At 32.6% G+C, this 15,316-nt stretch overlaps 1 protein-coding gene across 2 annotated transcripts; it reads right to left on the minus strand.

Annotated features, from left to right (window-relative positions):
• Positions 1–17: 17 nt before the first annotated feature.
• On the minus strand, positions 18–13,717 carry LOC137929518 (MFS-type transporter SLC18B1-like). Of its 2 annotated transcripts, none has more exons than XM_068772505.1 (12): positions 13,282–13,717; positions 11,790–12,030; positions 9,710–9,783; positions 8,278–8,494; positions 7,683–7,773; positions 7,200–7,434; positions 5,614–5,712; positions 4,565–4,660; positions 4,285–4,456; positions 3,622–3,814; positions 1,469–2,019; positions 18–208 (listed from the first exon to the last, which is right to left on the minus strand). In XM_068772505.1, exons 1-12 carry the CDS (start codon positions 13,575–13,577, stop codon positions 128–130), a joined length of 2,346 nt encoding a protein of 781 aa, XP_068628606.1. In that variant the 5' UTR covers positions 13,578–13,717; the 3' UTR covers positions 18–127. The 2 variants fall into 2 exon arrangements, with proteins under 2 accessions (XP_068628606.1, XP_068628607.1); XM_068772506.1 differs by having other exon boundaries at positions 11,790–12,014; positions 13,282–13,343.
• Positions 13,718–15,316: the final 1,599 nt, after the last annotated feature.

Raw genomic sequence — 15,316 nt, forward strand, 5'->3', positions numbered from 1 at the left:
TTGAGTACAACCATTATCGTTAATATCAAATATTAAAATTTAAATTATAAATTATTATTTCGAACTAGTTTAGAACTACATTACATAGATTAATTAAAAAAATGGCACGAGTACTTAGAAAAAAAAATTAAACTTCACAAGCGCCCGTCGACGACATTGTCACCGTGCCTCTTGCAAAAGTGACTCCTGCTTTACAGTCGCACGCATTCTGAAATTTGAAAATTTTTAATATTAGTGTCGGAGTTTGATAATAAGTTATTTTCAATCCTCGCAATATTCATTTTGTAAATTGCAAATTTATATTTTTCCTAAATATTTTTAAGGCTGGAACAAAAACTGAGCTTTGGCAAATATGTATAAATTAACCTGAAAATATATAGAATATAACTGGCCTTTATGAATAAAGTCTCGTCGTTATTTGAAATTACATTATACAATTACTAACTAGACAGTATGATTTGGGTATATTATAAGATAACATTTGAAAATAATTGTTGATTCTACAAAAAAATATCTTTGCCAATTCGTTATCAGGCGCAATAAATAATAGCAAATTCATGTTTTTGTATTGTATTAATATCACACATTCATATTTAATAATAGATGTTCATCCAATTACAGCGAAACCCGTCAAGTAACCGTGTTTTAACTACGCTTTACAGAGAAAATAACTCGGCCATGAGTACATTGATTTTTAGAACTCTACCGTTAATCAAACGAGGCTTTGTCAACGTTAATACTTGGAGAATTCAATACGAAATTTAAATAAGTTTTTTTCTTCAAACTTTACACACATTTTTATTACTTGGCGACTCTGCTATGATAGATTAATGCCGCTTCAGCAGTAGGACTTTCACAGCTGAACATAGACCTCCCCTATAAATTTTCAGTAGGACCAGTAGGACGCGGTGCAAAAGGTGCGTTTTTTGACGACCTTATTAAGATCATCTGTACTTGTGGTTGGACATCCTTAGCGGTGCTTGCCAGTCAGGGGATTTCACTCTCAGAATCATAAGGTCTCAGCGGCCACCTGTTCGGTGCGCTCTGCGGCTAGCCCACCGCCACTTCATCTACCAATCCTTTTAGTTGAGTCGGCTATTTTCGTTTGTCTATAGATTACCTCATTACTGATTCAATCTTTTGAGAAATCTGTCTTCATGTTAAGTCTATTTTGCTGAACGTAACTGTAACTAGTAAGCCAGCATCTCACCAACCACCAACGTACCCAAGATGATCTCAAAGTTTTATAGGTAATATAATTAATATACATATAATAATCAACAAAATTCAAACAAAAGCGCAATTATAAATCCCAAAAAATAGCGCAACTAAAACTATAGGTATATTGATCTTGTTATTTTTTCTTATTGATAATTAACGTGTTTATTTTTTTTAATTTCTTAACACATAAACTATATCATAAATAAAAATTAACGTAAATTCGATACACAAAGTAATAAATACTTACAAAAATATCTTCACGGGATGAACACGACGAATTTTGTTCGTAAAAATGTACTTTTTGCAAATTATGCTCTAATATCTCTTCAGTGGTTCTCCTGTCGATGTCTGTAGTTACGAGTTTCGCTACTAGACCTTTATGGTTCCTTTTAACTATCAAATTATCCGAATTGACATTTTCCATTACAGCTGGACTACCGAAGATGGCATTATCCAGATATTCACAATAACCATTCCTTGCGTCTGTGTCTCCACAAGTTCGGTGATGTGAGTTATTATTAACTTTCATATCAATATTGCTATTAACATTAACATCATTTCGTATGTTTGGAATATTTTCGGGAACTTCTAAATAGTTTTGGTACAGACCGTTATAGTGTTCTCTAAAATTGTTTTTTGTTTTATACATTCTTCGTATTTTAATGTAGATGTTTGTTAAATATTGAAATTTGAGAACATATGACATAATTTCTTTAGCGCTGGCCCAGCCGCTTTTTTTCTGTTTTATATGCTTCAGACAGGCAGGTTTCAGATGCGAAGCGCCACATGTGCTATAACCTAATTATTATTATAATTATTAAATATAATGAGTCAACTATTACAAAAATATTTTTATCGAAGATAGTATAAGTAGCTAGCAAAATTGTAATAATGTTGCTTTGAAATGTTAATAATTTCAATTTATTTTCAAATTTCAGATTAATAGTATTATACATTAGTAAGTTTAGTTAAGTAAATTTTTGCAAAATAGTGGATTTAAATACAGGGTGGCCCATAAGTCCTTTGAAAAGTAAAATTTGAATAAAACGAAAAGGGCGCGCGTGACCGGTGCAGGGAAAGGGGGGGAGTAACTTCGGTTTCTGGGAATTTAGTCAAGATGAAGCGTTTTACCGGAGCGGACCGTGAGTTTTGTGTGCGCGAGTTTTATAAAAACGACAATTCGGCAACCGTTGCGCGGCGTAAATTTCGAGAACACAGAGGTTTACACAACTTTGACGACACTCCAACTCTTCAAACGATTAAGAACTGGGTTGCTAAGTTCGAGGAGACCGGTTCGACGTTAGATAAACCGCGGTTGGGTCGCCCAAGGACGTTACGTACGGAACAAAACATAGACACAGTGACACAGTCTATTCGCGAAAATCCGACACAGTCAACTCGTAAGCGCGCCAGAGCATTAAACGTATCCAGGACATCGTTACAACGGATTTTGAAGAGAGATTTACATATGCATCCTTACAAAATTCAGTTGGTTCAAGAATTAAAGGAAAGTGACGGTATTCAAAGAAAAAATTATGCGAATGAAATGTTGAATCGGTTTACTTCCTTCAATAACATAATGTTCTCTGACGAGGCTCTTTTCCATCTTAACGGGCATGTTAGTAAACAAAATTGCCGCTATTGGAGCCCCATCAATTCAAAACTTAAGCATCAGAAGCCCTTACATAGTCCGAAAGTGACTGTTTGGGCCGCTATGTCAGCCCATGGTATCCTAGGGCCTTACTTCTTTGAGGATGGCAGAGGGCGCGCAGTTACTGTTACGTCGGAGCGATATGTGGCTATGATCGAAGAGTTTTTCATACCAGAATTGCAAAACTTTTCAGGCTTTAATGCCAGGACGTGGTTTCAACAGGATGGGGCCACTTCTCACACCTCTAACACTGCTATGCCCGTTATCCATCAACTTTTTCCTGGCAAAGTGATCTCTAAGAGAGGAGACATTTCCTGGCCTCCACGTAGTCCAGATCTGACCCCGATGGATTTTTTTTGTGGGGCTACCTTAAGGCTAAAGTATACGACACAAACCCGCGGTCAATTGAGGCCCTAAAAGAAAACATCCGCAGAGAAATGACAAGCATTACAGCAGTGACGTGCCGCGCAGTCATCGACAATTTTAGACGTCGTTTGCAAGAGTGCCGTGATCGCAAAGGATTACATTTAGAAGACGTTATTTTCAAAAAATATTTCCCGTTTTTTAAGCTTTTTTTGTAAATAAAAATTTAATTCATAATGTAATTAGTTTTATTTTAATAATTTTTTTTCATATCAAAGGACTTATGGGCCACCCTGTACATAAGCTGTAAAAGCTGTTTTTGAAAGTTCTAAAATGAATAAGGAAATTAGTTGAAGTTAAAAATGCGTGCCAAAAACAAATCGTACCATTTTTAATGCTACAAGAACACGATGCAAGAAGCGGAGAATATTCGACTAAGCGACTGACGGGTGCACTGTGGGTGCGGCAAAAGTTGCTGTTCCATGTGCTGTCTGTGGAGGGTATCGAATCTTCTAAAGATTCCGATTCTACCCATTTCGACGACTCCCTTAGCGAGAAGAACGTTAACGTTACAATGGCCTGTAATTATAATAGATAAATTATGTAATTGTAATAATATCAATAGCATCTTCGTAATTTTAAATACGCCAAAAACTTTCTGGACAAGATTTATACCTATATGAGCTATTTATTTATTCATTACTTTACATTTATTACCTTGTATTTACAGCGTTGAAAAGTCTATAATGTATATAATATAATAGGTGATATACATTTATAAAAATGTAACAATCTCTTACAGGCTAGTCGCACATTTATAGATGTTTTTTGCCTTCTCATATATTCCACAAAACTACACCCACGAGAGGATTTTGCGGGTGAAATTTTGCAAAATCAGTAAGCTTTCTTCAACTCGACATTAGCAATCATCCTAACAAATTCTGAGTTAACTGATAAATTTCTGTCTCTTGCTGTGTGTACTAAAAAAATACTACCATTTTACAAAATTTAAACGATAATTACAAATTTACTATAATAGATTAGAGGACCATTGTAAAACAAGCGGCAGCGCATAAAGTAGCGCACAGTGGGAAGCCGTAGCGTTCTGCGAGTGCCCCACCCAATGCTGGGCCCAGGACTTCCCCCAGCGAATAACAGCACGACCATACACCTGCCACCGCGCTATAAGTCGCCAACGCTTCTGGACAACCACCTTCAAATCTGTACAATGAATGTTGATTACAATTCGAAATAGAAATGGCATTCATTATTTTTAATAACTTAAATTTTGTTAAGTGGAAGAGAATTATTTTCGTTATATCTACATACATTGAACTGGTAAGGACTCCTTGAAATGTAGGCAGCAATGTAAGTGCAACTGATATTCCTAATATTGAAAGTGCAACGAGATCCAGCCATAGTTCTCTGAAACAAACAAAACAAAAACGGATCACCGTCAAAACTTTTCACCATGATTAAGAATTTAAAATTTGTTTTTCTTATTTTTATGGGATGGTCTAGGAATTTTATCATCATATGTGTATGTTTTATAATTTGATTTTGAATGCCATATTTATTTTGTTACATTTGTAATATAGTATTTGATAAACTGAGAATAAGAATTTTAACCCATTTAACCGACGAGAAGAAGCAACCAAAGAAGCGAATATTTTGTCTCGATACCTTTAGACAACGCGGAGACAGTTTATTTCATGTTGCATTTAGAAATTATTTATTTCAAGTTTTTGAATTCTATAAAGGTACGTGTACTATTCAAAATTTAGTTTAGTATAGTATAGTTTAGATGGCTTAGTTTTATTGAAATATTAACCATTTTATTGCCTAAATGTATAGTAATATTGCCGCGTTACTCATATCAAGATCGGGTAATTATAGCATGCGATAGAAACGACTAATGTGTGTTTCGAGTGATAACTTATGACAGTAAAACGTGGTCTCACACTACAGACCTTAGCAGTTAACTTGAAACGTATGTTTTCAACAAATATAAAGATCTTGTGTGACATAATCGTTTATAAATTATGGCTTTATTTATACTAAAGATCTCACAAAAACACTACGCGCTGTACGCGATTTATGTATTGCGTATTAGTTTTTTTTCTTGTAACATATAACTAAATATGTATTGTATTTAATTATTTGTATAGTCATAAGGTCTGTGCGTATTAAGATTTATTTTAAACGGTTAATATCTATCGGTAAGTATTCAATTTCAGAGCGCAGTGTTTTTGCAAGATGTTATAGTAATTGAAAGATACACAAATAAAGCAAATAATGGCAAAGAAAGGACACAGAGTCTATATTAAATTTTAATCGTAAAATCTTTAATTTAAAAATGTTGTGTAATGTTTCCTCACCGAGACAGACCGGGAATAAATGGACACGGACCAAGTAGTAGTAATCCAACTGTAGAGAGAAATAAACCCCACACCATCATGCACCAGTGGTTATGTACTCTGAAAAAGTATTTAATTCATTTATAATATTGTTTAATTACAGTTAGGTCACGTTGACGTTTTACTTATATCACAGTTTTAATGAAACATTCCATTGTTTCGTACTTCATGTTAAGTATGGTATTAAGTACTTAGGTAGTTATGCTTGATTATTTACTAAGTATAACATTAATTTTTCTCCAGTCTGTTGTTGTTATATAGAAGGCGATTCGTTATAGTAACTTTTAAAATGCACGCTTGTTAGTCAAATGAGGTATACATCATCAGTCATCCTGTATATGTGGGGACGAACCGTTGCGATTGATCTGTCGATAAACAGTGAAATATGTGACCACGAGGTCAAAATTTACGTGGCTGTCATTTTAGCATAATATTTGTTGAGCATAGTTTTTGTAGCAAAAACATAAACATCACGAGGCAGTTTATTCTGGACGGGCGTAACTCCTATTCTTATTTTTTAAAATATACGACTGTATAAAAAACTCGCATCCAATGTCCATCAGTACCTAAAGTCGCAGGCCTATGTTCAACGTGTGTTATCAGTATTCACTTTTGGCAACGAAACGTGTTCTCTTTCATCCGATCTCATCGATATGCTCATAATCGTTCACGAGTTCTACGAGATCTAATCAGGAATGACGTTAGGAGGAAATCCGTAGACGAACATAAGTTACTGATCCCAGCGAGTTACTAAGTCCAACGGATTAGTAAGTTGAATGTTAGTAGCAGCAGTTAGGGCAGACCACATAGCACAGAGAACAGATGGCTACTGGGTATCTAACGTGCTGGAGTGCAGCGTCGGAAGTCGCTTGAGACTCGCTCTTAGCCGGTATTTTTCGAAAATCTTTTGGAGAGGTCTATGCCCCGCAGTAGACGCCATACTGTTAAAAAAATGATGATGAGCGAAAAATTTTTTGACAATAAGTGGTATATGAAAGATATGTTTCACAAAGAGACGCCTGTTGTCGCTATGCAGGTCAACAGAGGATCCAATGCTTCCACCATAGTACACGGTATCATACTCATATGTCAGTATGATACACAAACCGTAGAATGGTAATTATTATTATATCATCTTAATGCCGAATGATAAATTACGCCATGATCAGATAATAACAACTGATCGAGATAGGGCTCTACCGTCCCGTGCACTGTCAAATCGGAATGCTACACGTGTTTGTGTTTAAGAGAGGTTAAAGGAGCGAGCTGTAGTTTTTGATAGAGTCATCGAGGTTATTACAGTGTAAGTTTTAGTATAAAAGCCTTTAGCACTCTGCAACCTAAATTCCAATGAAATCTTAAATACAAATAAACAAATTACAATTGTGTGTATGTAAATTTAAAAATAACAACGCGCTGTATTTTCAAGAAGTCATGGTAAGCATTCGCGATCATCTGGCCTGCATCACTTTAAGCAATAGTTTGTAATGAAGATAGCTTATATATTAAGCTATAACTTTTAAAATATACAAAAGACAAATGTTTACCTGTCTGCCACCCAACCCCATATCGGACTAAATATTCCATAGAGACTTGAGAAAAGTAAAAAGATTAGACCGATTTGATTGGTAGAAAGGCCAAACTGTCGCAAATGCGGTTCTAAGGTCGGATCCAAAAATGCCCAGGTGTTAGAGACGATCACAATGACCAGACCGGTTATAATGATGGACGGTATCTTGAACAAACGAAGAATGGACGCAGTTTTTGAACCGGATACATATTCTGTAAATTATAAGAGTAAATATGGGCAAATTATACGTAAAATTTTTAATTAAAACACATGTGTTATAAAACTTTTGCAACTAATTAATAAAAAATTTCAAATTAAATAAATAAATTTATTGAAATAAGGTTTTTATTAATTACGTTAATCACTTATTATTTTTTTGAATAAATATTATGTGTTTAGTAAAAGTTATAATATTATTCAGTGACGTTAAATTCTTCTAACAAAATATTTATTGTCTTACCGTCGCAATCAGACAAAAGGAAGAAGTTGATTGGTACAGTTAGGACCATCACTACACCCAGACTGTAAAATGGTACACAAAATCCCCCAATCTATCTGAAACACGTTTAAGAAATAAACACTTTTTACGCGATATACATAATATTTAGATAGTGCTTTCATAGCAATTTATGCCAAAAAATTTCCACGCACTTAAAAGTTACCGCCTTTAGTTTTTTTTTCCTCAAAAATTGAAGATGCTGTTGACTAATAGAATATGTAGGAACCCTTATTTTTATTTTTCAATATTCCTTAACTTTTAAATATTCCTCCTTAATTTATTGTTTATTTTGTTTCTATAAGTATTTGTATTAGAATAATAGAAAGAATCTTAAGTAAAACATCGTTTAAAATAGTGATTAGTATTTTTAAACACTACTTTACAATTACTCTCTTTCACTTATGTAAAAATTATATTTATAAAAAATGTCAGTTTGTATGTTTGTTGTGAATATGAATAAAAAATAGAGAATATTTATCTGAATCAATGAGGAAAGTAAACAATATACTAGACTAGTTACTAAAAACTTGAAAATTTATCTACAATTAGTTCATACCGAATATAAAAGACCTCCAATCGCCGGCCCCACGGACATGCCAAGTCCAACGAATGTCTCGAGGATGCCCAGTACGGTGCCAATTGTATCAGGAAAAGCGTTTACTACAAACACGTAACTGGCGGTCGAGTACGCGCTTGCCCCGAGGGCCTCCATCCCTCGCACCACAAAGCAGAGGATCGTAAACGTTAAAGAATCTTCCACTAGTACGAGTGTTCTGAAATCATAAATAAATTTTACAATGTTGATTATTTATCTGTCTGAAAACCTACCATTCAAACTACATATATTTATCCTAAGAGCCATGCTTACGATAAACGCTTATCATAAACACTGTATAGGTACGGGGAGTGTTTCGTTTTCTGTTTAAAAAGAATGAATTACGATTTTAATATTCATATTAATAAATTTTAAATTAGTTACATTTTTAAAACTAATAATTGTCAAATTTTATTGCTGCTTTTACTGGACTGCATTAAAGAAAAATATTATTTTAATATTATACCAAATGAAAATAAATTGATGTACAAAAGTACGAATTTAAAATCTATTTTTTTTATTTTTAATGCTTTTTCGATATTGATAGGTAACCAAGACCTTAAGCGCTTGAGAAAGGTTAAGGGTAGTTATGACCGTAGACGTAACACGATTACAAAGAAGACGATATCTAGGTGTCATAAGTAATAGAAAGAGGAAGGTGAATAGCATGCAGGTGTTGTAACGTAATCTACTTATGTTGCATATAGAGATTGAATTACGGCCACGCGATCCTAGTAACAACAGCTTAAATAGTCTACAACATGATTTTATTATGGCTAAGTATCGAATAAGATATCTCTAATAACCGAAGGATGTAACACTGTACATAAAATTAATCAATTTTTACCATCATTAATTCTTTATAGAAAAAGGTTGTAGAGCTATTTTAAATCTTACTGCATTCGTACACTATAATATTTTAGCGTAATTTAAGTATTATAAGTTTTATTATTTACAAATACTTAAAACCAAATCAAATTTATCATAAATGTGACATATTTCACTTATCGATTGTGTATAGCATAGCATTCTTTTGAAAACGTGAAATTCCATATTCGGAAAAAAAAGTCTTCGAATAAAAATAATATTAAATTATTATTAAAAATATTTTATACCCGACGACTATTTCCGCAGCTATTCAGATGTACTCTATAAGTTGTGTTTTATCTTCAAAGGCAGTTTATATAATAATCAGATTAAAGTCAAATTTCATTTCAATCAATCATTCATTTATGAAAATCAGTCAAATTTATTTGAATGTCTTTATGTGCTATCGAAATTGTTTTAAATAGGAATATTTTCTTATGTAAAAAGAAATAAATATTTATTAACAAAATGTACATAAATCAAAGAACGTTCATTTTCGTCACTGCAGTAAGTAAATAAAACTTACCCAAATAATACGTTGCAAACGCCAGCAACAAATATTCCCGCGATAAACATAAATTTTGCGCCCATCGCTGGTAGCTAAAAACCATTTGCATTAATGTTAAATATCACACATATCAAGTTGGAATATATTGATTTTATAAGCATAGTTATACTACGGCCGATTACAGCATACTACATACTTAATTACGATCAAAAAATTTGTAAAACCCATAAATGGTAATAAAAATACGATTGATAAATTTGTGCCGCCAATATAATTTGCGGAAAATCATGTGTTATACACATTAATATTATAATTAATTATATTTATAGATTAATGTACCCTGCAGTGATATTTTAAGGGTGAGTACCTATATACCTTTATAACTTCACAAAGCTACAGAATTTAAATACATATTTAATTTTTAGTATATAAATATATGAATATGTACAAAATGCTCTCATATTATCTGTGAGGTATGTTAAATATCCAAGAAACTCGTTTTTAACATATGTACATTTTTATATTAACACTAAACTAAATTTGTACATTGCTATTATATTATACAATTTGCAAACAGTTTTAATCTTTTTATTACAAAGTTAGAAGCGTAGTATATTGTACCATTGTCTGGCAACAATATTTCAGTCAGCTTTATTCTTCTCACGTTTAAATGTGAATCATTCTATATACAGTACAAAGGGTAAAGTTTATCAATAACCCCTTCGTGTTCATTGAATTGCGACGGAGTATTCCAAAAATACACATTCGCGAGAGTTTGTATTGTGCATCATATTGCGAATATAAACAGAAACACTATCTGTACCATTAACTGACGTTCACTTCTGTGTACTTCCAAGTATTATTATTTTATATATATCACATTCATTAACGTTGTTTTAATAACAGTAAACTGTATGTATAATGTTTATAATAAAGTACAGAAGATTTAAACAAAATAATGCAGACTTTTATTAAAAAACAGTTTTTTGTTATAGGTGTAAATATTTAAAGGATTGAATGTACAGCTCATTTGTCAGCAAAAATATTTAAACCTTTCATGCCCATTCCCAATCATCCTGTATAAAGTGATCAATTTAAATCACGTTCCATTAATGATTTTTTTTATTGGAATTTGACCAGCCAATATATTTTAGCAGTGCTTACAGTCTGCAAGGATAAATAGTAAACAATTATTAATTTAATATGCAGTACCCGAATATTAAGAACGCTTTTTAACCGTCTTATCATTTTTTCTATATATATTATTTATTATTGCTATTAGCTAAAACTATTGATTTTGGTAAATGTTGTACCACACACTAATTAAATCTACTTATATACAGGTTGATTGGTTAAAAGTGTATAGACTTTAAAATGCGAAAGTATTTGTGTTAAATGTTTTATGAAATCAGTCGTTTTGAATAATATTTGACAGCAAAAAACCTGAACATTTAAAGCTTTTACACCAATAATCACAATAATTTCCTTGTGTACTGTGGCAGTTAATGGTTTTATTGATAAAAAGTAATAGCTTTTTTAAAAATAATCTGTACATAACTATTTTAGTGTTGAAAGTAATTCGATCGTATTTAATATAATGCGTATCGGAATCTGATAATTAACTGTATAAAAGAGTGACTGGATTGTGTGGATATTAGGTTTCTATTAGCCTGCAGGAAATGGCTTCCCGGCAAAGAATACAATTGCAATATGCAAGGCATTTAATTATATCAAATAAGATTTTAAATTTATATATTTGACTGAACTTTGGCACCTGTAAATAAAAATATATCAAAATTATATCATTAAGTTAAATAATTGTTGTATTTTTTTAAATACTATAATAGTTATATAATGGTCACACTTTTAGAATTAAAGAGACGTTTGTTTTATATGTTTCAGCGTAATGTATTTCCTAAATGTTGGATCAATCTACGACGGAAAGAAAAGGCGACATCTAGTCATAAGAATTTCATTTATGCGAATTTCTATTCTATGTTTATAATTAGTGACAATGCATAAAAGTTTCTTTTCTTCTTTTTTTCTGAATTACCAGACGTCCATCTTATGATTTAATACAATATCGAAACATACTTACGAATTTTCCAAACAACGGTGAGGTGACAAACATTACAACGGCGTAAAAGCTGAAAACCATGCCGCACATAGTGTCTGAGAGTCCTTTTGCGTTAGCCTCTCTTGGGAAGAAAGGTGCCATAATGCTCATAGAGCAAAAACTCATAAAGTCCACAAGAGCCAGTGACGCCAGGGTGAGACGTTGTCGGCGGGACAGATGTCGTACAGCTCCCGGTCGTGGTCTAGTCTGTGTTCGAACTAATCTGTGCAATCAATTTATAACATATTTTAGGAGTGATATGTGTATAACGTCTTCGGACCAGTGATGTTGTAGACAGTATCATCTAACTTTTACTCCAGTAAAGTGCACTACTAGAGATAAATTGAATTTGATGGATCAAGTCTAATAAAAATCTATTATAACTAAAGGGTTAGTAATCACAGATTAAGTCTTTGTCATTGAATAAAACATATTTCTCTTTAAAGTTCGGTTTCATGAAGAAAAATAGACTAATGTGTAGCAATATACCTTCAACTCTCTTATTACACGGCAGATACGTCCCTTAGAAAAGCATGAAAAAAAATCATGTAAAAAAATACATATGGTGTATAGTTTTTGAGGACATGTTCCACAACTATAAAAGTCGTGCCAGATGAAAGAACTGTAATTCATTTTTATAACATAAAAGTATTCGATTCGATCCATAATTACCGAACTTAGAAATACAAAAAAATCAGTTTTGCAATTATTCATTGCTACTTGATAACAAGCGTACACGTATTTTTCGCACTGGACAAAAATTGGGAGTCATGGTAGTCGCCTTCTATTATATTTTTTTATGTATAGATAATTTACGGAACTTAAATAACAAAAAAATTAGGGGTTTATGCTAGATCAAAAAATCGTGTAAAAAGTATTTATTTTTATTGATGAACCACGTTATTTCAAAAAAAAAGTAAAAGAGACCTTGTAAAAAAAGAGTCCGGTGTAATCTTTTTTCTAGAACAAATGTTAGAAGTAAAGAAACTTGTACTTAATTTTAGTAGCAAATATATCGATTTCGTGCTGTAAATAGGTGACACATTGTTTTATTGGATTAACGAGTCGTTTCTTTCAGTGCAATTGTAGGAGCAAATGTTAAATACGTGAACAAGTCCGTTAATAGATATGTTAAAAAGGGTTTGTATTTATATTTACATTGCCACTCATAAATGTCTTAAGATACCGTTTTCTATACTTATCAATAGATAATTTTAACAATTTTAAGACGATTAAGTATTATTTGCAAATTTTGTTGCGAATCACATACTATAAAAATTGTCTGTTTCATAAAACTATACATAACAAATTCAATAAATTTTTAATGTGAAAAAAGGTGAAGATCTAATTCAAGTAGCCTAAATTTTATTTATTTTATATAAAAAAGAACGTATATTTGTTTCTAACAAGAGAAATTTAAAGTTAATGTACTGGATTTTCTTATTAAAATAACAGTGGTATAATTAAAACGTACCGTTCCCTTAAAATTCTAATTTCAGAAGTACCATCTTCCGGATGTCCTCCAGACCATGAATGTGCTCGGCGCATTCTACCTGAATCGGGAAGCGAACACCGTCCGCCCCACGTGGCCGCCAAGTCCTCCGCATGCGTCGAAGTTTTCATTAACTTACTATCAAAGACTATTGTCTCCACAGACGACATAGTATCAACTAAATTATTATAATTATTATCAATGTTAGTCCGCACACCACCAGAATTAGATCCTGGTATTAGATTCACGTTTTCATCCTGTTCATCACAATTGTCCATAATGTAAAATTTAGTAAATTTGCGAACGCTTAAAGTCTGTTGTGTGTGGTATAATACAAATCGGTTATTTTATTTCACTTTCTCGACAACAGCATTTATAATTGTAAATAGATCAGATTTATCGGCGTGTTTGTACGCCGGGTGGCAGACCCCGACTGTCCCGATTGTATACCGAACCACCTACCTCCCGTATCAATAATTATCTATATCTTATCGGGTGTAAATAAAAACTTCCGAAGTAATACCGCTTCTTATTTATTTAAAGAGTTCAATGTGATTGCAAATATTTCAATTTTGTAGGCGATTACATAAATATAATGCATTTTGTACAGTTTACTATAACATGAAAAATGTTAAATGTTTTTGTTTTCGTTGCCATATCGTTTGCTTACATTGACCCATTTAATCATGAGAATTGATTTTAATGTAATTATATTCTCAACACATAGAGGGTGATTGATTATAGTGTAAAAGCTTCAAAATAATTATGTATAGCTAGCTCACTCGCTGTCAATAAAGTATGGTACACCATATCAAAAATCAATGGTGGCCGACAATAAATAGCGTAATGATAACTTAGTGAGTGTGAGGCCTATGCCTTTCAGTAGGCGTCTATCGGATGGTACGATGAATATAGTAAGAAAAACCGCTTTCAAAATTATGATTACAATAAAATCAAATTCATTGTTGTTTACTCTTCATCCCTGCAGACCTGGTGTCTTGCTTCCAGCTAGCGTTCCTATAGTACAAATAAGTCTGGCCATAAATACTGGTATAATTAAAAATAAACAAAGTATTACTGTTGAATTAGGGATCTGTCATTTTGTATGATTGTTCATTGTGTTTTCTTATTTTCGCGTCAATATATATTGCAAAATATTTTGTGATATTAAAATGGTGTGGGTATAACACCACGTTCTCTCTAAAAGTAGGTATGGTGTCAAATTAAAAAAAAACGGCACAAGTGTATCATGATACCATACTTGAGAAAGTAATTAAGCTAACACCAGCCACATCCAATGTTCCGGACTTCATCAGCGCTAAAGATCGGTCATCATCTAGTCTTGATCTTAATCATTTGGATTATGATTTATAATCAGTTTTAGGGAGTAAGGCCTGCTATAAACGCTATGGCTATTTGGGGGTCCCTAAAACAATCCATACGATTGATAACTGGCCCCAACGTTTAAAGGGCTGTATTGTAGCCAATAAACTAGCTTTATATTAATGTATTACACTTGTGGGATGCTTCCTCGGGCCAGTGGGTCTTGAGATAGTGACAACATGAAATCCGAAGTAGAAGTTATCCAGTTATTCATTCGATCTTCGCCCGTATTTATACCGACGTAAATGAACAGTTTTATTTCTGTGGAGTTCCCCTTTTCGATGCGCCTCTGACAATGACGTAATGTTGCCCCTACAAACTGTTGTAGTAATAAATACTACGTACAATATAAAATGTTTTTCTTAGTAACAATATTTATGGTAAGAATAAATACACAGGTTAAATGGGAATAGGTGTAAAAGTTCTAAAGTTTTTTGCTGACAAATGAACTATGCTTTCACCGTTTCAAAGCTTTTACTACTGATAACACGCCTAAATTTTTACAATAACATTAAAATGTATCAATTCTTTTTGTATATAAGAACTATTTATATTTATAAAATATAATTTAATTTTAGAAACCAAAACGGTAATACGATCCGAAAAATTGATGACTGTTATTAGTTTATTTGTA

The sequence above is a fragment of the Battus philenor genome, unplaced genomic scaffold, assembly GCF_028537555.1.
Source record: "Battus philenor isolate CCGP_79_NKW_IND1 unplaced genomic scaffold, ilBatPhil1.0.hap1 SCAF_5, whole genome shotgun sequence".
Taxonomy (NCBI): Eukaryota; Metazoa; Arthropoda; class Insecta; order Lepidoptera; family Papilionidae; genus Battus; species Battus philenor.